At 36.6% G+C, this 24418-nt stretch overlaps 2 protein-coding genes across 2 annotated transcripts; one reads left to right on the top strand and one right to left on the bottom strand.

The window, feature by feature from the left end:
- Positions 1–952: 952 nt before the first annotated feature.
- LOC121384477 (dolichol phosphate-mannose biosynthesis regulatory protein-like) lies at positions 953–3440 on the top strand. The gene is made up of 4 exons (XM_041514886.1): positions 953–1008; positions 1804–1893; positions 2804–2906; positions 3334–3440. Exons 1-4 carry the CDS (start codon positions 1006–1008, stop codon positions 3390–3392), a joined length of 255 nt encoding a protein of 84 aa, XP_041370820.1. The 5' UTR covers positions 953–1005; the 3' UTR covers positions 3393–3440.
- A 1455-nt stretch (positions 3441–4895) lies between these two features.
- LOC121384476 lies at positions 4896–16515 on the bottom strand. The gene is made up of 10 exons (XM_041514885.1): positions 16376–16515; positions 13177–13272; positions 12919–12992; positions 12275–12335; positions 11842–11917; positions 11310–11378; positions 10847–10918; positions 9670–9811; positions 7317–7404; positions 4896–5035 (listed from the first exon to the last, which is right to left on the bottom strand). The coding sequence occupies exons 2-10, from the start codon at positions 13259–13261 to the stop codon at positions 4932–4934; spliced, it is 771 nt and encodes a 256-aa protein (XP_041370819.1). The 5' UTR covers positions 13262–13272; positions 16376–16515; the 3' UTR covers positions 4896–4931.
- Positions 16516–24418: the final 7903 nt, after the last annotated feature.

Here is a 24418-nt window from a genome sequence, read left to right as displayed (position 1 = left end):
TATTCAGAGTTGTCAGGATTAAGACACTTCCTACATATACTAGTAGTGACTTGACTGCACACCATCACTCCATCCCACCAAACCTCCACCAAAAATGTGACATATGTTAATTTCTTAAAATTAACTTTCTCCAAATAGCGGAGACATGATTTGATCACAATCAATTTGTTCCTGATAATATAGGCTAACAATCACCTTTGGAGAGTACGTAGTATTTTAAAATTATGCCCAGTTTTACATGTACTGTTCAGATTAAAGTCCCAATTACAAACACAATATGAGGAAATAGCATTTTTATTATATCAGTCTCTCTCTCTCTCTCTCCCTCTCCGTCTCTCACACATACCCACACGGTGCACGCAGTTTAGATATTGGTTGGCGAGTCTTTTCTGTTAAATTAACCTCTAAATTAAGATGAAATATCTCGTCTGGGAAAAGATCCGGTTCTGCTATTCCACAGAAGTAACCTATGTGGTGACAGCGTCGAAATAACTGCAAGTTAAGACACCCAGTAAATGGGGTTAAGGATTTTAGACCAAACCACTATTTTATAGGTACCATTAGACAAAATCAATTCCTATTGCCGATAATGTTAACGTTTACTAATAAAACTAATATAAGCAGCGTTTCAACACACCCAGGAAGTACAGCAATAGAAAGTGTGGCACCTCACATCTAATCTAGCTGCAAGAAAATGGGGGGTCACGTATCATTTAAGAGATTTAATTTATGTTTTTAATAGCAACTGTCATTTTTGCTGAAAATTGCAGTTCCATTTTTGGGGGTACCCCGCATTAGTTTCAACCTCTGGTATATACTGCATAACAACTGTATAACAAATAAAAGTGTATTTATTTATTGTCAATGGATAATAGTATTTGCACAAATAATCAATGTCACATATTACTACCAATCACACCCACAGCTGCTTTTACTCCGTTCACGTCGAACTTTGACACGGTACTCTCTTCTTTGGTACTATGCAACCTATAGCGCTTCTCCAAAATGGTAGGTAGTATACTCCTTAGCATTTGTTTAAATTTTTCAGTTTTACACGTTACAACATGCAATTCCGAGAAGTTCACCACATAACTCATACTATGTTGTTTATTACACATCTCAAAAACATGTCGAATGGTCTTTGAACAGTGGACAATCCGACATGTGCCTTACTAAGTTACTTCAATTTAACTTTAAGGCGGATACAGGATCGCTGAAAGGGGTAGTATACATTTCGCACCCTCAGGTTCCTGCTCAAATTAGCCAAAGATATTCCAATATTAAAAACAGGTTTGATGTAACAACTTGATATTCAGTATGCTATGCTGGGTCTAGATTTTAACACCCCAGCACACTCTACTAAGTAGTCTGTAGTTGGTGGCTGTAACTACAAGGTGTCCAGTATGTCAAGTGATTGCAACACTTGGCCTAAAGAACAAGGCAAGTAATTCTACAGTAGATCTAACAATTATGGTGTTTTAATAAGCATTTTGTCTCATGGCGAGGTGCATGCACCCATCTAAGTTAATTCATCAAGATGAAAATTTTGGCCCTTCAATTATTGTGACATTGCAGGCTACATATTTAAAAAAAACAAAAATGAAGCGTAGAGTTTACCATATCAAACTACCCTCTAGGTATGAGTCTGTATATATTTAATGATTTGTTTAAGACGTCTTTGATAACATGTCATATAACTCCATCCACCATTTATGTTGTGGATAAGTACAGGTAGGCTTATAGTAATTGATATTTACGAGTGAATGCCAGTGCCAAATGATATATGACAATGTTTTCTTGCAGGCGACCAGCATGGACCAAGCAGCAGGTTGGGGAATGGTTGGTTTAGCTGGTGCCATCTTCTCATACTACACTATCTGGGTAATCATCTTGGTAAGTTGTCTCCCTTCAAATTTGAGTGGAAAAAGCTGTTGTCAAATATAAATAATATCATACTAGAGTTGGCAAAGAAAATAGAACAAGAATTTATCTACCATAAAAAAATTATTATAAGTTTTTTTTTTTTAAGAAAGTTTATTCCTGGAAAACAAATACGGTAGTTCCAGAGTTGGGGACCCTGGTATCACTACCATACATTGATGTTATAGGATAAACAATGTACAAGAATACATATGATATGTTACAATATAGTAATACACACGTTACCACAAAAGGAAAGAAGAAAGATTAGAATGAAGTATAATAAACAAACAGTACCCCCCCTCCCCCCCCCCCCAAAAAAAAAAAATAAAAAAAAATAATCCCAAGCATTGTTTTTCAGCCAATGTTTATCAACAGTGTACTTTACATAATTATCTACCATGAAGATATTCAGTGCTGTTTACAGTGGAATCCACAGATGTTCATGATCTCAATGCATGTTAAACAAAACACTTTAAAAAAAAAAATATATATATATATATAATTATGTAATAAAGTAGTTTTTTTATCCATAAGTGCAACTATAAACCAAGTTTCATTGATGTAGACTACGTTTGTGAGAAATAAGAGCTGAATGTGAAACTAATTTTTAGTTGAACACAAAAGTTGATGCTGTCACAGACTGAAAAATAATACCTCTATCCGACATTTTTACGTCACAAAAAGAAGAAAATTAAAAACGAATACTCTCAGAAATTATAAGTATTGTAGCCCAAATATTTAAAAGTAATAATTTAATCAGTCAGTCCTGACTCATAGTTAAAATAAGAAGTGAAACTACAGCAATGTTTGCAGCACATAAAATATCTACTCATTGATATGTAAAACCTTTTCCCTGATTTTTTTAATTTTTTATTTCCAGCCGTTTGTTGATGTTAACCAGAATATTCACAAGTTCTTTCCACCCAGGATGTATGCTATTGCTGGACCACTGATTGCAGGAGTTGTTGCCCTTGTCCTTATAGGTTATTATCATTATTGTTCACAGTAGGAATAGTTGGGGCTTTAGTTTTGTTGATATATGCTAACGTGGTTATTGTCCCCCCCCCCCCCCCAATCCACCCTGTTTGTTACTTGTTTTATGGTCAATATCAAATATTGTGGTTCATATCGGTGATATGTCACACCATCATAAAATATGAACATGTATAATTTCACTGGGCTACATGTATAAACATGAATGTGGGCTCCAGTTCAATGTCATTAGTTATTAGCTAAAGCTCTTGACTAATGAAAATTTACCCAGGATATAAACTTGATATGGAATGCAAGCTCATTTAATATCAAATACCTACTGTTCTGCCAATCCAGTTAGAATCCAGTTAATAGGTATGAATACTAATAATAATCGGTAGTTTGTAGACATTATACATAAACTGTTTTAATTTTCAGGTTCATTTGTGAAATATTCAACTTTCAAATCCAAACAGAAGAAAAGCAAGACACAATGACATCATCAGTGTAAACTACAAAATATAATGATTAAAAGTTTGTTTTTCTTTGCCATCTTTGTTTTTGAATTACACACAAGAATGGAAGTCATAGGTATAGCTAAACACTTCCTCTTTGTAGAATGAAAAATGTGCTTTAAAAAGAAAGAAGGAAACAAAAACAATTGGATGCAAACTCATCAAATTGGTAGACTTCCAATTACATTGCAATGTAGGTTATGTTTGGTCACCTTCCTCGAGGGGACGGGACATAACCCAGTGGTAAAGCACTTGCTTGATGCAAGGTCCATCTAAGATCGATTGGATCCCTGTTGGTGGGCCCAATGGGTTATTTCTTGTTCCAGCTAGTACATCACAACTGGTATATCAAAGGCCGTGGTATGTGCTCTCTCGTCGGTGGGATGGTGCATATAAAAAATCCTTTGCTACCAATGGAAAAATGTAGGACTATAGGCTACATCAAAATTCCCAAATCATTGACATCCAAAAGTCGATTAATAAATCAATGTGCTCTAGTGGTATTGTTAAAAAAAAAAAACATTCCTTGAATCAAATTTTGTTCTCATGGTAGGGATATAGATTTGAATCTCACCAGCCACATACGGTCAACATAACCTGTCATCATTGACTTGGACTTCATCTTCTGAGCTGGTCAATCTGCTGCAGAATCCTGTACATGAGCTGTCGAGGTGTAGTACCCAACACTCACCTCCGTTTCTCGTCCTAAGGCCATTAGTACTTGGGAAGAACAGTAGGTGGTTGTACGGGAGAAGTCTGTGTAGCCAGACTAGGACCACACAAGTATGGAAAAATGTCACTTGTGAAAGCGAAGTTTTGCACAACCCATTTTTTGTTTATATATTCAGTTTTAGAATGTCATTGACGTGGTTGTTTATATATTCAGTTTTAGAATGTCAATGACGTTGTGAAATGGATAATTCAATAAGCAGTGGATTAAATGAAGTCTTTCTGACATAACCCATAATTGTAGGTTTGTAAAATATTACCTGCCTTTTATCTTTACCTACATGTAGGTAGAGCGCTCGTCAACGGTACGATGGATAGCCATATTGACTGCCCTCCATGGATGTGGGGGGTTTTGCCTCCATTTGATTGCCACTCAACTTGTACATAAATGTCCATAGTATGTACTATTCTGTCAATACAATTTAATCTTTATTGCAGCCATTGTATGTTTACACAGGTTAAGGGGACATATTCCAATTAAAAAATTAAAATTAAATGATAATGTCTGCCACTGGGAATATGTATATAAATTATTCCTTGCATTTTTTTTTAAGGAATAGTCTGTGTTTGCAGGGTTTTCTTGTTCTCTTTCTCTTTCAATTTGATGAGTGACCATGTTTTAAAACAACAAATACCTGTACTTTGAAATGTGCTGAGGTGTTCATAAACAAATAAATACATGTATATTACCTTTCCTTTTTATCTTTACTTGAGAATTACTCTCCTAGTTAACCAAACAATAAAACAAACACAGACTACTATTTACAATATGTATATTTTTAAAAATCCAGATTACATTTCTCCATTAATGTGTTGATCTGAACTGTGATCTGGTACAGCCAACCGACTCGTTAGTTGCTGCCGTGGACTCCCAACATCCTGAAATGATTCTTTCCCTGAAAATAAAATGATCAGATGACAACATAATCCACATTTTGGAGGGGTAGGGTGGTTTTGTTTTGTTCTTTGCAGGCCAACGAAATAAACTTACAACCTTGCCATTTAATGGAAGCTGTCACCAAGTTTTAGCTCCCCTTAGTGAATTAAAAAAAAAAACTTTCACAAAAGGATTAAACCTGAATGCTCAGTATGGTAATATCTTAAATGACTCCCATAATCTAAGTTGGAGGACCAGTTAATCACCCCCTCCCTCAATGTTTTCACTGCAAGGTCTGTTGTAGAACAAAGTGCATGATGCACAGTCGGTTTGGGATCGATCCCTGTCAGTGGGCCCATTGGGCCAGTGGCATACCTAGGGTATGGCACGTGCCCTGGGCGTCACTTGAAAGGGGGCCCCACTGAGCAGTTTCTATTAAAGTCAGGACGTCTAAAAGATGGATATCAGATGTTTGGACAGGGGTGCAATTTCAGTGCTTGCCATAGGCGCTATTTTCCATAGATACACCACTGCATTGGGCTATTGCTCGTTCCAGCCAGAGCTGCAGAGTGCATCATGACTGGTATGTTTTATCCTGCTTATGGGATGGTGCATATAAAAGATCCCTTGCTACTAATGGAAAAATGTAGCAGGTTTCCTCTCTAAGACTATATGTCAAAATTACCAAATGTTTGACAACCAATAGCTGATGATTACTAAATCAATGTGCTCTAGTGGTGTCGTTAAACAAAACAAAAATTGTTGCAGAACAAGAAGCCCAAGTACTGTAACATTTGGCTGATTATGCACATATAAACATCTGTACATACACACTGTTCATTCCAATTTCAAAGGCTGTGGTATGTGCTGTTGTCTAGAAAAGTGCATATAAAAGATCCCTGCTGCTAATGGCAAAATGTAGCAAGCCTTCTGTGAAGACTACATGTCATTATTACCAAATGTTGACATCAAGTAGCCAATGATTACTAAATCAATGTGCTCTAGTATTGTTGTGTATACATTAAAACTTTCAGGAAACCAGAGTTGTACATTTTATCTGAGCCAAACCAACCCAAGGTTGCCAGTACTGGTAAGGGGGCATACTTTTAGTACGTACGCATTTTGGGGGTGTGGGGGGGTTAAAAATTTAACAGCCATTTTGCGTACGGCGGGTGTGTGTGTGTGTGTGTGTTATTAGGGTAAAATTACAATATATATATATATAGTTAATTTGATTATTTACTGATGTTCTAGATCGTCGGCGCCTGTTTGGCTTTGACATCGCGTGTACCCCAAGTACTCAAGATATACAAGGAGATCCCGTACGATTCATACTGCCCTACAATAATGAAGGACATTGATGGGCGTGTGTGCAAGAAGTGTGGAATCTATTTCCCATCAATAGCGTCAGTGACCAGGCATCGCCGTGGAGGAGGGTGTACGGTTGAAACAATGGATGAAGGGCCGGATGTCTATGAGGCCATTCATGATGATCCTGAACACCTCAACGGCGACGCAGTCTTAACTGAGGAAGCAGAGCCTGTATTTGCACCGCCGATCTACAGAAATATTTTTGAGGCCCTTGGTGTACCTTGGGAGGCATTGGATGAATAACACTACAAATTTTCTCATTGATCTAGGCAGTCCTATTGTTTATCAATATTTTGTTGTCATGTGCCCCAAAAAGTTGTACCTACTGGTACTAAGTTCCGACTTTTAGGTTTATAGTTCCGAGTTAGTTCCAGTTTTATAGTTTTGTGATTAAATCATTAAACATGATTTGAATTTTTTTGTAATTAAAACAGAGCAGACGTTCCGGTTTATAATACATTTAGAAACATTTTATTCGTCGTCAAGCGTTGTTTAATACATTTGTACAATGAGCAGTATTCATTAATTATAGTATACAATGATGACATCGACGGTGGCATGGTCTACATTTACTGGTACTGACTGACGATCTTTTGCGTATGTACGCAAGGGGGGGTATGGGCACTGGCGTACGCATGCGTGGGGGGGGGGGGGTGTGTGTGCAAAAAATCGGAAAATTGTGCGTACGTACTAAATGGATGACCCCTAATATTTAAAAAAATGTGATTTTGTCAATATTACTTAAAAAAAATTGCTATGATCCTTTAATGTTTCGTTTTCTTTTTCAATACAATAATAACCAAGGCTCCGATTACAGCAAAACCTCTTTCTCTAAAGATAGCCGTAGCAGACTTCAGTGACACCTACACTTATAGATCCAACAAATATGCTAAATGTATATTATTAAAGTTGTAAGAATAAATACTTACAGAGCTGATTGCATCCGGTCTCTAGTAGAGCTGAAACTTTCTGGTGGCTTGTTTGAAGAAGGTTTACCGAACAGCAACTTTCTTCCATCTAAAAACATCCATCCTGATTAATAACTGTCAACAAGCATTCTGAGAGTACTGCTAAAACAATACATGCCCCCTACTGGGTCCAAATTGGTAAATGTCTATGATGGTAAACTTCATAGTACATGATAAAAGCTATACAAAACAGTTCAGCTCAATATCTTGAGGCATTGACAAAAACACCCCTGGAAAACAAACTTTCATATCTCCTAAGGTCCATGGCCATAACTCTTAAAAAAACAAGAAGGGGCCAATTGCCATGATCTGCATCATGATAGCTATACAATTTTTTTTTAAACTCGTATCTGGAGGTATTATGAAAAAAACATCCTGAAAATTATATGTGACAGACAAACCTATAGTCCCCTCCGGTTGTACTGGTAGGGGACTAATAAATGTGTGTCAAAATCTTAAAGTGTTATGTATCTGACAGGAGTGCTACTTTTGTTGTAAACATGGTAAACTGCAAAACTATGTAACACTTGAAGAGTCTATTCTGAGTTTGTAGTCTGTTTAAAAAGGTTTTTGGCAAATAAAATATTTTGTTATTAAAATTACAATATACAATATATTATTACAATGCTTCATGACATTAAAACGAAAAGTGGTCTACTGACTTTGACCACTGTCAAAATTCTATAGAAAGCAGAAAACGCTGTTTACAGGTCGATATGTTTTTATTTTTCTTAATTCTGGCGAAAATATTAAATTTAAGTTTTAATAGATTAAAGAAATAAAAAGTACCTTTTGTCAAATATATCAAAACTTTACTGTTGAATATGTTTTATTTATTGTGTACGAAGCCAAAACAAGGGTACGAAAAGTGACTGTCGTTGACCTTAGTTCAAAACGAGTAATTTTTGGCTCCCCATAGCATGTGAATTTATATGCTATCAATATGGACAATATTGTAAATGGATCACAATAATGTAATTTTAGCTCCCCTTAACCAGAGTTCGACAAATCCGCTAGCCCGACGCCCGTGACTAGTGGTTTTTAAGTTCGGGCTAGTGAGAACCGCAAAACCACTTGCCCACAGGGCTAGTGGTTTCCACCCCCCCCTCCTTATCACTCGATCGTGTTTTTTTTTTTTTCTCTCGGCTGAAATTTCGTTGATTGTGACGTTTGTCATCGAATAATATCAACAACGCAATCAGTATATAATGATAATCCACTTGAACTAGGTCTGCAAACTGCATCGCCACAGTTACAGCATGCATTGTTTACTTTTCCCTTTCAAGTTTCTGGCACAGGAAATAAGTTTAATGACATGCGTGTTTTGATTGGTTGGACACGTCACGTGGTAGTTAATCTCGCACATATGAACTTGGAAATCTCGCACTTAAGAACTTGGAAATCACCAATTGCGATGACAGGTTAATCTCAATCAAGTAAACCCCGGTCATGCTTTGAATTTCAGTGTTTGTTTTATTTACCTGTTGTTTTCTAATTTTACACTTCGCTGACATGTGGTTATCGGCAATCAGGAAAACAATTTACTTTAATGGTAACGCACATGCAATGACTGCTTAACCTATTTGTGTATCGGTCTTGATAATGCGTCACAGCTGCCGATACAAGATGATACCTTTTTTGTTCATCAATTAACAACGGATTAGATGTCGCCGTTATATTCTTTTGATATCGGTCTGACACGGGATAATGCCCTGTATTTGAGCAATTGGCATCACCGTTCCTGGCGACATAAATAGTAGGACCCTAAATGTATAACCCACTACTGAATACACTGAACCATCTATTACCGTGTGTCACACTGTCGTAACCTCATTTAAATTTAATTATTTTGATCGTGGGTTTAGATATCAACCATGAGTTTGCTCAATTATTTTTCCCCTGGGGGAGGGCAAACGCGAAAACGCGGATGACGATGGATCACACTTGACAAAAAAACAAACGTACAACATGATAAAAAACTGAAAGTTACAACATGTTTTAAGTGTTTGTTTTATTTTACTGTTATACTCGTAAATGTGTAATGTTACAAAAAATTGTATAAAAATCCAGTTATAATTGATCAGGAATTTGGGCTAGTGCTTTATCTTGGTGGGCTAGTGGTTTTCACAAACCCACTAGCCCTGTGGCTAGTCTTTTTCAAAATATTTGTCATACTCTGCCGTAACATGTGAATTTATATGCTATTGATATGGCAATATTTTAAATGGATCACAATAATGTACAGTAAGCAATTAATCACTCCTCTTAATTTTTTTCATGTTGAGGTCTGTTAAAGGTTGGTAGTCACACTTACCGACAATGCGGCTTTGTTGACGTGTTGCTGGACGTCGGTTACCATGACCTGGTAATCAGAAGTAGGAGTGTAGTAATCCCTCGACTGAATCTTCACACTGTCAGGCAGGCGGGAAACATGCACTTCCTTCTTTTCCTTTTCCCTGATATAAGTCAAATACTGGTATACATTATCTACTACACAAAGACAAATCTAATCATTCAATTACACATTATCTACTACACAAACACAAATCTAATCATTCAATTACTCATTATCTACTACACAAAGACAAATCTAATCATTCAATTACACATTATCTACTACACAATCATTCAATTACACATTATCTACTACACAAACACCAATCTAATCATTCAATTACACATTATCTACTACACAAACACAAATCTAATCAGTCAATTACACGTTATCTACTACACAAACACAAATCTAATCATTCAATTACACATTATCTACTACACAAATATAATAATTCAAATGCAGGGCTCAAAATAGGAATTAAAATATAACCTGCTGGTAAAAAAAATTAAGTAGCACACAAAAAGAAATATGGCCTGCTAAGGACAAAAATTACCTGCTGGAAATAAGACAGCATAGGATGAGTGGAGGGTTTGGGACAGTGTGCGGTAAATCAGTTCCATTGAGATTTATTTTAGAGCATTATAAAGTTAAAATACAACAGAATCAAGAATCGGCTACATGGAAGATGAGATTATCGTACATACAAGTGTCACTTGAATAATGACCTGTGATGTTTTAGTAATTTTAGCAGGTGAATTTTTATTTTATCTGCTAAAAAATGGACCGCTTTTCGCACCATTTAGAATTACTGAAATAAGAAATATGAATAAAACATGTTACTCCTATACAAACAATAGCATATATGTTCTTAACTTATTTAAAACTTATAATATAACAAAACAAATATTCTCCAACATACAACAAATACAAAATAGTTACTGTAATATTTTCAAAGGCAATAGTAACATATAAACTGAAGATAGATCAATGTTAATTTATAATCAAGAGTGTACAATTTTGTAAATATTGTGTGCATTTAGACAAGGCACACCAAAGATGAATATAATATAAATTCCAAGGAAAGGAATAATCCGTTCTACAGGAACAGCGACTTAAAGACTCGATAATATACAAGATTCTGAACAGAACTTACAACTCGGCTTGTTTAACCTTCTCATCAAGTTCGTTGGAAATATCATCCCATTTCTGCTTTTCACTTTCCAAGCTGAAAACCATAACGATAAAGTAACAAACAACCAAACAACATGTAATGAGGGGACATTTTGTACTGAAGAACAAGGATTTTTAAAAATGTATATTATACTTGAATATTTCTGCTTCAAACATGAAAATGCTGACCCCAAAGAGGTAAAACCACTTTAACATGCTGCTTTTTAAAACAGATGAAAGAAATAAACATGTAAATATGAGGCAGCTGTACAATAAATAATCAAAATCACGTGGAGCCACTGGAACCTTTGCTCATCTCAATATTAAAATATTAGAGAAGCTATTAATGTTTTTTCCAGAATGCTGCAATTGAAAATGAACCCTTCTCTTGATTGGCCTATGGTGAATTATGCCGAGGAAAGGGTTGTAAATTCTCCAATTCTTACCCATTAATGGATAATTCTGCATCTGCTATTCTTGCATCCAGGTCTTCATTAACAGGGTTTGGTAGTAACCTAAAACAGAAATAATTATTCACTTTAAAGTTTAAAACACACACACAAATCAGTGTCAATGTGTATTCAATACCAAATGACCTTTTGTTGTCCGACATGAAGCTTGTTTATTCTGTTACTGCATATATGGAAATAAGATGATATTTTTGACGTTGAATATAACTTTTAAAAAATAAATAAATAACAAGCAATGAAAATAACCAAAGTGAAATTTATTGAAGTAAGTATATATTTCTAATTTCTGTTTGAAATTGGACCTTCTGACAATTATTTAATGATTATGGTGTATAAGGTGTGAATTAATCATGACCTTTAGACAATGGAACTTTGGAATCAATGCATAAATTTTAGTTTAACTTTTACTATAACTTTCACTGTGCTTAAAAATATGAATACAGATCTATAGTCTAGACTAATAAGCAACTAAGATAAACAAGTTCACAAAACTAGGTGGGATATAAACCTGTCTTTTTGACAAGCTTGTTCAAAGACACCATCCTCCTGTAGTTGAGAAATTAGACTTCCAATGTTTTCTTGTGCTGAAAATAAAACAAAACATTTACAAGCATGTTAAACTAATTTGGCAATGTACAGGGTGAGCTCTGAGCTTCATCATTCATCTCATCATCATTCATGTTCATAATGTCTCTGTGTTAAATGTTTTGGGTATTTTGTTTATTTATAGTTGAAGAATAATGTCATACATTACTATTATTGTTTAAAGTTTTTTTAAATTGATATCATACAAGTGTCCATTTTCTGATTCCTAAACTCGGCATTCCATGAAAATGATGACTATTAGTAGTAGTTTTGATGAAATTGTAAAACACTTGGACCGTTTTCTCTTTTCATGAACACATGACCCAACCACTAAATAGATGAAGTGATGAAAATACCTGTCTTCTTGAACCAGTCAAAGTGAGGACAGTCCTCCATGCCCATATTCTGCAGTGTGTGCTGAAACATCAAATACACAATGCTATACAGCACAGTGGCAACAACATCATAATATGATTATTTGTTTTATTTTTTAAATAATATTTAATATTTATATTATAAGACCATTTACAACATTTCAGTTTGTGTCTGCCTGTCAGTATTTTATTTATATATTTGAAAAAAAAGAGAAGTAAAAAAGGAATTATATCTTCAGAAACAATATATATTCAGAAATATATGTGTATATGTGGCAATTGTTATGAGTTACATAAAGTGTTTATTCATATACAGTAATATACATTTGAATTAAAAAAAGTACCATCATGTATTTCAAATATACATCGGTTTATCCAAAAGTACTCTCGGACTTCAAATAATATTTCTAATGCATATATAACTACTGGTTGTTTCCTTATCATTACTTGGATAAAGGCAAACAAAATTTAAAAAGTATTATACACATGTATGTCTTATTATACACAGTTCAATTTCTATACAAAAAAACGAAGTTTTGTTTCAGTTTTTTTATACCTTAAGTAAAAGCACAATGTAAGAAGAAATGAAAAAACAATCACTAGTGTCATTAAGTTATAGCACAAACCTCTAGACAAACAGAAGACAGCTTAGCAAGCCTAATTTCATCTGGAAGATCAGGATCAATCAACCTGTGAAGTTCTGTTAAACAAAACAACACCACAGCCATTAGTGTTATCAACATATACAAAATAAATGCTAAGTGGGTTTTTTACAATAGCAGTTGACTACATACATGTGGTAAATAGAAATAACTGAAAACTCCACAAAAGTCTCCACAGCATTGCTAATTACTTATTCAGTTCTAAAAAACATAAATTATTACCTGGACCTCTGGAATCTGTGACAGTTACCATAGATACTCGGTTTGGAGCCAAACTTGATCGTCGACGGTTCTTTTTCCCACTCATCCTAGTATTATCTATATGTTTGTAAAAATATAAAAACATACATTTTCATACTGAAACCAGAAAAACTATTTTGTACTGCTTTCTAAGTTCATGCATATACATGTATGTAATATCTATATAGTAGTAGTAGTATATAATATGTAGAATATATATTTTATTAAGTCAGTCACATTATATGATTAATTTACATACTAAAAGGCAATCATTGGACAATGTCATGATGTTGACAACTACAGGTACAATGAACACGAATAATGATAGAAAAACTTTCGACGGATCCAGTATCTACAGCCTGTTAGTTATTGTGGAAGATTTGTTGTATTAGAGTGGAAAACTTTGCCTACCCAGTTGTAGGCAGAAATTCTGTGTTTTTGCTATAAAGGTATTTCTGGTTAAGAGAGTGATCACAACTGTCCAAAGGTCCGTCTAGTTCTTGAATGGCACAGTATTGGCCTATGAGAATGGAACATTTGTGTAAACCATTTAAATACAAAAACAAATTCAGGTAACTCATTTTCTTGACATAACCCATCATGAACATGCAAATGATTAGCCAGAGTACTCTGGCAATAAGAGAGCTAGATGGACATATGGACAGTTATCAACACTCTCTTACTGTTGGAGACCAATCTATATATATTCTGGCCTCAGATTACAGTTATCTTCCCATTTGGTTGTCCAAAATCCGGAAGTTTCACCGCGCAAGTAGTCTGCTGTTTGACTGTGATTATTTCATGGCAGACAGCTATGAAGTGGCAACTGTTTGACTGAAGTGACAGGGGATAGCATGTAGTTTGTAAACATGTGTAACTTGTTGACATTGAAGACTTGTTTGTGGTAATTCCGGCCCATGCAAAAGTAGTGCTTTTTGTGTAAAATGGGTGTACTCCGGCCTGGTTTAGAGGGTGTGTCTGTTTAAACCAATATGCTGGGAGAAAGAGCTGGACAACAGGGGTTGTCCTTTTCAGGGTGTGTGTCCCCCATGCAGGCAAAGGTACATACAAAACTTCACGGGCCTGCTGATATTAATAAAAATGTTATAGCCACTAAGGCTATATAGAAACATATAGCGAAATTAATTGTGGTCTGAGGCCTTCTGTGCAATCGCTGCCTACCAAACAGTAAAATATTTCTGCACTAATAAAACAATAATCATATATGTTTGATGTTAGATACCTTTACATCGATCATTTTCGAGCTCCCTGATAAAAAAATCATATATTAATCACTAATACACACACTACAGGCAAAAAGTTAAAGTATGTTTTGTTTAACGACACCACTAGAGCACAGTGATTTATTAATCATCGGCTACTAGATGTCAAACACTTGGTAATTTCTGACAGTCTTAAGAGCAAACCTGCTACATTTTCCCATTAGTAGCAAGGGATCTTTTATATGATAGACAGGATAGCACATACCATGGCCTTTGATGTAACAGTCGTGGCACACTGGCTGGCACGAGAAATAGCCCAATGAGCCTACTGACAGGGATTGATCCCAGACCGACCACGCATCGAGCGAGCACTTTACCACTGGGCTACGTCCCGCCCTTCTACAGGAAGAAAGAAAGAAATGTTTTATTTTAACGACGCACTCAACACATTTTATTTACGGTTATATGGCATCAAGCATATGGTTAAGGACCACACAGATTTTGAGAGGAAACCCACTGTCATCACTACATGGGCTACTCTTTCCAATTAGCAGCAAGGGATCTTTTAGTTGTACTTCCCACAGGCAGGATAGCACAAACCATGGCCTTTGTTGAACCAGTTATGGATCACTGGTCGGTGCAAGTGGTTTACACCTACCCATTGAGCCTTGCGGAGCACTCACTCAGGGTTTGGAGTCGGTATCTGGATTAAAAATCCCATGCCTCGACTGGGATCCGAACCCAGTACCTACCAGCCTGTAGACCGATGGCCTGCCATGACGCCACCGAGGCCGGTAAACCCTGAGTGAGTGCTCCGCAAGGCTCAATGGGTAGGTGTAAACCACTTGCACCGACCAGTGATCCATAACTGGTTCAACAAAGGCCATGGTTTGTGCTATCCTGCCTGTGGGAAGCGCAAATAAAAGATCCCTTGCTGCCTGTAGTAAAAAGAGTAGCCTATGTGGCGACAGCGGGTTTCCTCTAAAAACAGTGTCAGAATGACCATATGTTTGACGTCCAATAGCCGATGATAAGATAAAAAATCAATGTGCTCTAGCGGCGTCGTTAAATAAAACAAACTTTACTTTTACTCAGGGTTTGGAGTCGGTATCTGAATTAAAAATCCCATGCCTCGACTGGGATCTGAACCCAGTACCTACCAGCCTGTAGACCGATGGCCTAACCATTACACCACTGAGGCCGGTCTCTACAGGAAGAAAGCTGTCAGCAATATGTATTTAACCGGAACATTATTGAAAGGGGGTGTTGTCTTCCTGTAGTGTGTGTATTAAAGATTAATATGTAATGTAGTTTTTTCAGGGAGATTGCAAATGATCGATGTAGAGGTATTTAATGTCAAACATAGGATTGTTGTTGTATTTTAGCTGGAATATTTAACTACCGTAAATTGGTAGGCAGCGATTACACAGAAGTTATATAGACTGCTCTCTGACGGTAAGAAAGTGTTAATAACTGTCAAAATGTCCATCTATCTCTCTTACTATCAAAGTACTCGGGCTAGTAAATTATGTCATAAATTAAATGCGCAAACAAAAAATGTGTTACACAAACTATACTTATGTGAGTGACGCACTAACAAAACTATCGCTGTCACAATTTCTGAGGCCTGGAGTACTCTGGCTAAATCACAAGTATGAAGTAACAAGAGGCTGAGCTGATCACTTCATAGATTTTGACTAAAGTAAGCAACTTAGAAACGATTTATTATTTGTTTGCACTGCATTGAATAAAGTAAATAATAATGTGAAAAACAGCAGATGACTGCAATGGACAAACGCAGTAGCTTTTTCGTATAAATCATGGCATGGGGTGATAGGTCATGGGACGGTTTTCTGATAATAGTGATATTATAAACTTAAGTCTTAATAAAGTTTTACTGCAAAGGAAAACACGTCAACGCTTCTTCCTGAATATATCAAAAGACGTTCAAAACTCACCATAGGTAACTACAACTAAGAAATATACTAGCTATAAATATTTTTTTCTTTCTTGATTTACTATTTATATTCATTTGTCGTTTGACTTGCCATCGAAACTTAAACAAGGCGCCATTTCCTCTAAAGGGTAGTTAACTCTGTAGGATCAAGTTTTTGTTTTTGTATTTCTACCGCAATAAAATGGAGTCCAGTAGTAAAGATTTCTAAGAATAAAATACTTTTTTAAAACAAAAGAGAGAGAACGAGAGAGAGAGAACGAGAGAGAGAGAGAACGAGAGAGAGAGAGAGAGAGAGAGAGAGAGAGAGAGAGAGAGAGAGAGAGAGAGAGAGAGGGAGGGAGGGAGGGAGGGAGGGAGGGAGAGAGAGAGAGAGAGAGAGAGAGAGAGCTAGAGAGAGAGAGAGAGAGAGAGAGAGAGAGAGAGAGAGAGAGAGAGAGAGAGAGAGAGAGAGAGAGAGAGAGAGAGAGAGAGAATTTCTGTAGATTTCTGGTCAACTAGTCTCAAGCAAGTGCGTGGGTGTGGGTGTGTGTGTGGGGATAACTGCCTTCTTCGTTTAATTTTTATCAGAGCAGGGTTAGGTACATTATTAAGGTTGCACTATACCAATTAATTTCCGGCTGGGTCGAAGTTCGAAGTTAACACCACAAGTCCTGTGATTGGTTATAAATGTGAGTGTGTTGGTTGTAAAAAAAATTAGTTTCATCTGGGCGAAAAATGTATGCAATTTTATTTGATGTAGTACCACCGTGTCAAGTAGCCTTGTGCTTGGAACATGTATGGGGTACCTGTAAAAAAAAGTACTAAAATTTTGTGCGAAACTAGGGGTGTTGCAGAAACATCTGGTTATACCGAAAATGAGCCATGAAAGGTACCATTTTCTGCAGTTAATACTTTGAGGTAGGGGTTGTAGTACTGATATTTATGGGTCACAGTTTGGTTGATATATTGCATATAGTGGTTTTAAACACAAACGTTAACATGGTCGCCTATGGGATTTGAATTGGTATAGTCCAACCTATATATATTTTAAAATACTATTTAGGGGCGACAATTCTTTAAATAAGTACTTTCTTAATTCCTGAAAGTTACTTCCCTTATCTGAATTTTTAGTGATATGCACATGGAATGGGAATGGAGGTGTGGTATTTGTGTTCCATAGCAGAACATAGTAGATGTGATGGGTTGTACGAACTATCACCCTCAATGCTCTCGTGGTTTTTTCTCCAACCAATCATCTTCTGGGCTAGTACACCAAGACGGGTACACCAAAGTCCGTCACATGCACTGTCCGATTTTAACCACAGTAATCGGCAATGCCATGGAGATTACCTCGGTGATTTCAATTTTCCGTGACCTCTAAAAAAAAAAAAGTCACTTTTCTTAATTATTTATTTTATTTTATTTTATTCGTATTTCTGAATTCAAGCTTAAAATTTCGTATTACATCTTGGGGGTGCAACTGAGTAGTTAACAGTCTAAAACTCCTTAAACAAAAAAAGAAAGAAAGAAAGAAATGTTTTATTTAATGACGCACTCAGCACATTTTATTTACGGTTATATGGCGTCAGACATATGGTTAAGGACCACACAGATTTTGAGAGGAAACCCGCTGTCGCCACTACATGGGCTACTCTTTCCGATTAGCAGCAAGGGATCTTTTATTTGCGCTTCCCACAGGCAGGATAGCACAAACCATGGCCTTTGTTGAAACAGTTATGGATCACTGGTTGGTGCAAGTGGTTTACTCCTACCCATTGAGCCTTGCGGAGCACTCACTCAGCGTTTGGAGTCGGTATCTGGATTAAAAATCCCATGCCTAGGATCAGAACCCAGTACCTACCAGCCTGTAGACCGGTGGCCTAACCACGACGCCACCGAGGCCGGTAAAACTCCGTAAACAGTTAAGAAGAGAATTTTCTTTACGTTTCTATCATGTTTTCCGGATTTTTTTCTTGGGGAGACCTTTTTACCATGTATTTCCATCATTCTACCCTTAAAATTAGTTGTAATCCATGTAAAAATGCGTAGAGATTCGTTTACCCTATATAACTGTTTGGTAGTAATGCTAATATGAATAAATGTTGTTTTGCAGATTTGGGCATTTTTCTTTAATTCGGGCAAAAGCCAGCCTACCCCCCCCCCCCCCCCCACCACCACCACCACCGTACATAAATGAGAGCCCGTACGCCTATGTATTAGTCCATGGCGTAGCGACATAGGGCTTCCTCTCTGATTATCTGTGTGGTCCTTAACCACAAGTCCGACGCCATATTATAACCGTAATAAAAATATACTGTGCGTCATTAAAACATTTTTTCCTTCTTCCTTCTGCACTGGTGTGAATTACTCTATACTGAATCTACTATCAAATTATGGCCATTTTGACAATATAACCATATCCATCATTTGGCTTTCAGTTCATGCTTTAAACTGTCGTTCTGAGTTTGGAATATATATTCCATTATGAACTCGCCAAAAAAGCTAATTTGGAAATCAAAGAAATACATTTTCAAAGAGCATTCATAAGAGGTCGGAGTAGTTTTCCCTAGATGGCGAGATCATGGTTGTATAGTTTCATCACATGTACGTAGTATTTATTAAATCAGAATATGGAATGTACAAACATTATTTTTGTATGTGTATTTCATTTCTTTATTTAATTTGAGCTGAACAGCTAATCTCTCAGGTTTGTTGTATTGTATAAAACAAATCTCAGATTACGTACAGGTCTGTCTAATATTATGGATAATAAACGACTTAATAAATTTAAATATTATACAGGTTTTTTTCTAGTAATAAGATTTGATATTAAATTTTCTTGTCGTTATGTACTCTTCAAAAAAAGTAGGGGAACCTGAAATATTAATGTTAATATCAACTATTAGACCGAACATACGTTTTGACCACAGACACCCTAGTAAAGAACGTTCAGGTCTGTTTATCAACACACCGAAACACATTCCATAGTCTGCACGTGCATAACGCAGTTACCCCGTACACGTGCGTGGGGTGTCATACTCGATTTTGACCATTTCCAGGAAGGTCGATTAATCACTGTGGAACATAATTTCTGTCAATCTTTTTCATTCTGTTGATCATACAGTTGATATTGTTTTGTTTTTAGTCATTTTTATTGTTTGAATTTGCGATTTACTGATAAAAAAACCCGTCAACTTTCAAATTTCACTTCTGACCTTAATCGTGGTGATAATACTGAACTACCGGTTGTAATATTTGCTCATTTAATTTACTATTATCATATAACCATTCCCCACAGCTAATATATCTTACAATTTTAGCAATTGTAAATTCTTATTTGAGTTCCCCTACTTTTTGAAGAGTATATATAAAGGGCAAACCAATATAAAATGGAACTCGTCTTAGATATCATTAGCACAAGCACAAGCTGTCAGTATTATATCTACCAGTCTACAGTCTCAATAGCCAAATTATAAGATGACAGATGCAATTTAGTAATACATTTTCTAAAATGAAGAGCAATAAATTTGGAAATATAGTATTGCAAAGAGTAGACATTAGTCGGGTATTTGTAATAAATACACATGACTTCATATGGGTATAATATACATGTACTTATGATTTAATTTAACAATGACAAACGTTTAAAGAAGAGACAAGTTTAGACAAAGAAAAACAGGAATGAAAGACGGGATGGGTGCTCAAACAATTATAGAATCAATATAATTTCATTTCAACTTATTTTCGTGCTTATATCCAATTAAGGTTCAAGTACGCTGTCCTGGGCAGACACCTCAGCTATCATGGACATCTATCTAGGACAGTGGGGTTAGTTGTTAGTGGTTAGTGAGAGAGAAGAGGGTGTAGTGGTCTTAGACCTACCCATTGAGTCGTTAAAACTCGCTCTGGGTGGGAGCCGGTACCGGGCTGCGAACCCTGTACCTACCAGTCTTATGTCCTATGGCGTAACTACGACACCACCTAGAAATACGCCCAAAGTGGTTAGAGGCTAGAATTATTTTGAAACCATGCTAAAGATGTATTTTTTACGAGTCACTAATAATTAGTAATTACTTGGTGTGTTTTGTTTCCTGATATTCATAGGTAGCCCTGAGTGAGTGTTATTGTTAACACTGAGCGATAGCAACTTTGACAACTATATATGTTTGGATGGCAGTTAAAACATCTATATATTACTTGAGATTATTTTAAAATTGCCACAATGTAAATGTTACCGAATATATTATTTTCATTTTATTTATTTGTTTATTTATTTTATTTATTTATTTATTTATTTATTTATTTATTTATTTATTTATTTATTTATTTTAAAATTGTATTATTAGTACTTTTTATTTATTTATTTTTAAACAAAATTCAGTAATGCTTGTTTGATGTAGACGTAGTTTGAATTAAAGAATTAACAATTACAATGAATTGCATGTTACATGTATTCAATACCATTTCCGTCTGACTGAAATAAAAAGACGTTCTAGGATACATGAATTGAAGTACATATGAGTGTACTTGAGCAATTCTCTCGTTTCAGATGGTTTCAACGAAAGGCTGTTTGCTCTATACCTTCTCCCCTTCAATTTCAGACTATACTGAGACTGTATATTATAAATTGCATGTAACAAAGTATGTCATGTCATGTCATAGGGTTTTACGTGCACATTCAGAACAAGCTGTTGTAGCGCACGCCTGTCGTGGGCACAAGAGCCGGCCTTGGCCGGCTCCTCCGTCCATGACAGGAAAGGTGGGGGGAGGAGAGAGGAGGGACCGCCTGCACTGGCAGGTGCAAGGGAGCACCAGCAGCCCGATCAAATCGGTAGCAGGCGGGTGGGGGTGGTGGTGGTGCTATGGAATTTGAATGGAGCAGTTAAATGCCAAAGAGAAAAGGGTGCGCAATTTTGATTCAGGGAATTTGGCGCAATTTTGAACGGTCGGTCGAATGGTAAATGGCCGAGCTAATATAGGTTTTGATATTAGTGAATCGAGAGTAGCTCGTTAATTTTAGACCTTTACGATGCTGTGGTGATCCCTAGATTGCCCATAGGGCCCTTATAAAGGGCCTGACCGCTTCTGGTCGAGGCATCACCAAGTACCAAGTCATTACCAGCAGCAAGTATTGGGGGTTTGGGTGGGGGAGGCCGATATTCTTTTGTTCAGCTTCCCCCGGGTGCATTGCAATTGTGTACTCGGAACGGTATTCTTTTGTCTTAACAAAGTATGTGTGGAAAGGCATTAATGGCCTGTTTGCCAATCCATTTCTTTTGTGAAATAAATATAGTTTAAACTAATTTGAGACTAAAAACATGTTTTTACCATAATTAGAAGAAAAAAACACCCTGCAAATTGTGCTTGTGCGCTCCCCATCGACACTATTAAAATATTATATGAACATATAATAGCCTGCATTTACCACATATTTTATACCGGCCTCGGTGGCGTCGTGGTTAGGCCATCTGTCTACAGGCTGGTAAGTACTGGGTTTTGATCCCAGTCGAGGCTTTGGATTTTTAATCCAGATACCAACACCAAACCCTGAGTGAGTGCTCCGAAAGACTCAGTGGGTAGGTGTAAACCACTTGCACCGACCAGTGATCCATAACTGGTTCAACAAAGGCCATGGTTTGTGCTATCCTGCCTGTGGGAAGCGGAAATAAAAGATCCCTTGCTGCCTGTTGTAAAAGAGTAGCCCAAGAGGCGACAGCGGGTTTCCTCTAAAAATGTGTTTGACGTCCAATAGCCGATGATAAGATAAAAAAATCAATGTGCTTTAGTGGCGTCGTTAAATAAAACAAACTTTACATATTTTATAAATTGTTATCTATTGTCCATATTAAAAACAAAGGCCAAACCACAAAATCAGATTCAAGGAACGGGTATACTGAACCTATTGATGTGAGATAACAATTTAATTTCACTGCATGGTTTTCTTCTCACTGTATGGCCAAACCTAGTTCTTTCTTTACTGTTTACCGTGTTTACCACCAATTCATGTCCGTACCGCGCGCTGCATTTCCAAACAACATTCATTTATTGCATGAGGGGGCGGGACGTAGCCCAGTGGTAAAGCGTTCGCTTGATGCGCGGTCGTTCTAGGATCGATCCTCGTCGGTGAGCCCATTGGGCTATTTTTCGTTCCAGCCAGTGCACCATGACTGGTATATCAAAGGCCGTGGTATGTGCTTTCCTGTCTGTGGGATGGTGCATATAAAAGATCCCTTGCTGCTAATCGAAAAGCGTAGCCCATGAAGTGGCGACAGCGGGTTTCCTCTCTCAATTTCTGTGTGGTCCTTAACCATATGTCTGACGCCATATAACCGTAAATAAAATGTGTTGAGTGCGTCGTTAAACAAAACATTTCCTTCCTTCCTTATTGCATAATTATTTGTTTTCATATTTATATGCAAGTAAAGTCCAAGCACGCTGTCTTTGTAAATAGCCATAAGCGTACGAGACAGGGGGAAATGCCCCCCCCCCCCCCCAATTCTGTAGCAAAACCTCAAATTCTGGGGGAAATTACAGAGATATTCGAACAAAATGTGCTAACCTGAAACCATTAATTTTTACCATATACGTGTATTTCCATCATTCTACCCATAAAATTAGTTGTAATTCATATAAAAATGCGTAGTGATTCGTTTGCAACGCTATATACCTGTTTGGTTTAATATAAACAAATGTTGTTATCCAGATTCGAGCATTTTCATTAATTCGGGAAAAACCCAGCCTGCTCCCCACCCCCCCCCCCCCCCCCCACCCCCACCCCACCCCTACAAAATGGGAGCCAGTACGCCATCATCCTACAAACAATATTTTTGTAAATAATTTCAATTTGGTTTAACGTAAGAAGAAAAAGTGTTTTGGAAATAACTACCCCTCCCAAAAAAAACACCCAAAAAAACAACAACAAAAAACAAACAAAAAAACAACAACAAACAAAGAAACAAAGAAACAAAAACATTTTAAAAACCCCACAAAAACACACACCCCCCCCCCCCCCCCCCCCCCCCCCCCCCACTATTTTTGTGTGTGCAATTTAGAAAACAATTGACTTAAAAATAAACAACTATAGTAAATTCCATAGTATAAAAAGGCGTTCAATGTGGGAATAAAATAGGAAACCTAGGCTACACTTATTTATAAGCAATAAAATATCTCTTTTTGTTTCCCCATAAACAGGACAGCAAATTCTATTGCCTTTAATATGCCAGTCGTAGAACACTAGCAATTATATTTAATTTTTAGTGATAGCCTACGTTTAGACTCGTTTTAATCATAAATAACACAAGGACATTTTACAGCATTAGATAGTTGCAAATTGAATATTTTCTCCATAAATCGATATTACATTAGAGTATTTTATTAGACCATTTAAGGTCGAACGTGACATCGCAAGATACAAATCGATCAAGGGATATATTATGTGCCGTCACTCACTCCGGCTTTCTTGTACATGTGAAGCAATAATTGAGTAATTTGCGTGCGAAGCTGTTTGTTTCTCACGACTAGCTAGACTGACCACGGAGATACGTTCCGCCTGCTGGACAGTGGCATGGGAGATTAATTACCGGACTGGGTAACGGGCGATCTCGTGGGATCTCGCGGGTTCCTCGGTTGGATAAAGAACTGTGGGAACCCAGGATGGTGCTGATAGAACAGAATAATGATGAGTCCCTTGCTGAAAGAGCGATTATTTTCAATTGATAGTACGCTGATTTACGGTCTTCAGTTGCAAGACAAATAGATAACATCCTTCTTCAATTATAGATATTGCCACTTCACAAGGGAGAGACAGTGAATAATGAATGAATATTTAAAATGTATTTGTATTATTTATTTATTTTATTTTATCATCCAATATTTTTTTTGTTTTATATACAATACACGAACGAACGCGTAACGGCACCCATGACATATTACATCAATGAAAGAACCGACGATATGCAACATAAAATAAATATTTTGTAGTAGCTTTTTCAAATCTTAGGTTTCGTCGTATTCAAACAATTAAACCATGATCAACCTACGAACAAAACATATAGAACAAAAAAAA

Source organism: Gigantopelta aegis, chromosome 10 (assembly GCF_016097555.1).
Source record: "Gigantopelta aegis isolate Gae_Host chromosome 10, Gae_host_genome, whole genome shotgun sequence".
In the NCBI taxonomy this organism is placed as follows: Eukaryota; Metazoa; Mollusca; class Gastropoda; order Neomphalida; family Peltospiridae; genus Gigantopelta; species Gigantopelta aegis.
The sequence above is the reverse complement of the archived record's forward strand: the minus strand, read 5'-3'. Positions and strand labels throughout refer to the sequence as shown.

Excerpts from the sequence above, each read along its gene's own strand:
- LOC121384477 (XM_041514886.1), top strand. Across the intron at positions 1,894-2,803 it reads CTATCTGGGTAATCATCTTG|CCGTTTGTTGATGTTAACCA; the intron begins GTAAGTTGTCTC and ends TTTTATTTCCAG. Across the intron at positions 2,907-3,333 it reads TGTTGCCCTTGTCCTTATAG|GTTCATTTGTGAAATATTCA; the intron begins GTTATTATCATT and ends TTTAATTTTCAG.
- LOC121384476 (XM_041514885.1), bottom strand. The coding sequence starts at position 13,261 with ATGAGTGGGAAAAAGAACCGTCGACGATCAAGTTTGGCTCCAAACCGA. Across the intron at positions 10,919-11,309 it reads GCAGAATTATCCATTAATGG|CTTGGAAAGTGAAAAGCAGA; the intron begins GTAAGAATTGGA and ends TATGGTTTTCAG. Across the intron at positions 7,405-9,669 it reads TCAACAAAGCCGCATTGTCG|ATGGAAGAAAGTTGCTGTTC; the intron begins GTAAGTGTGACT and ends GGATGTTTTTAG.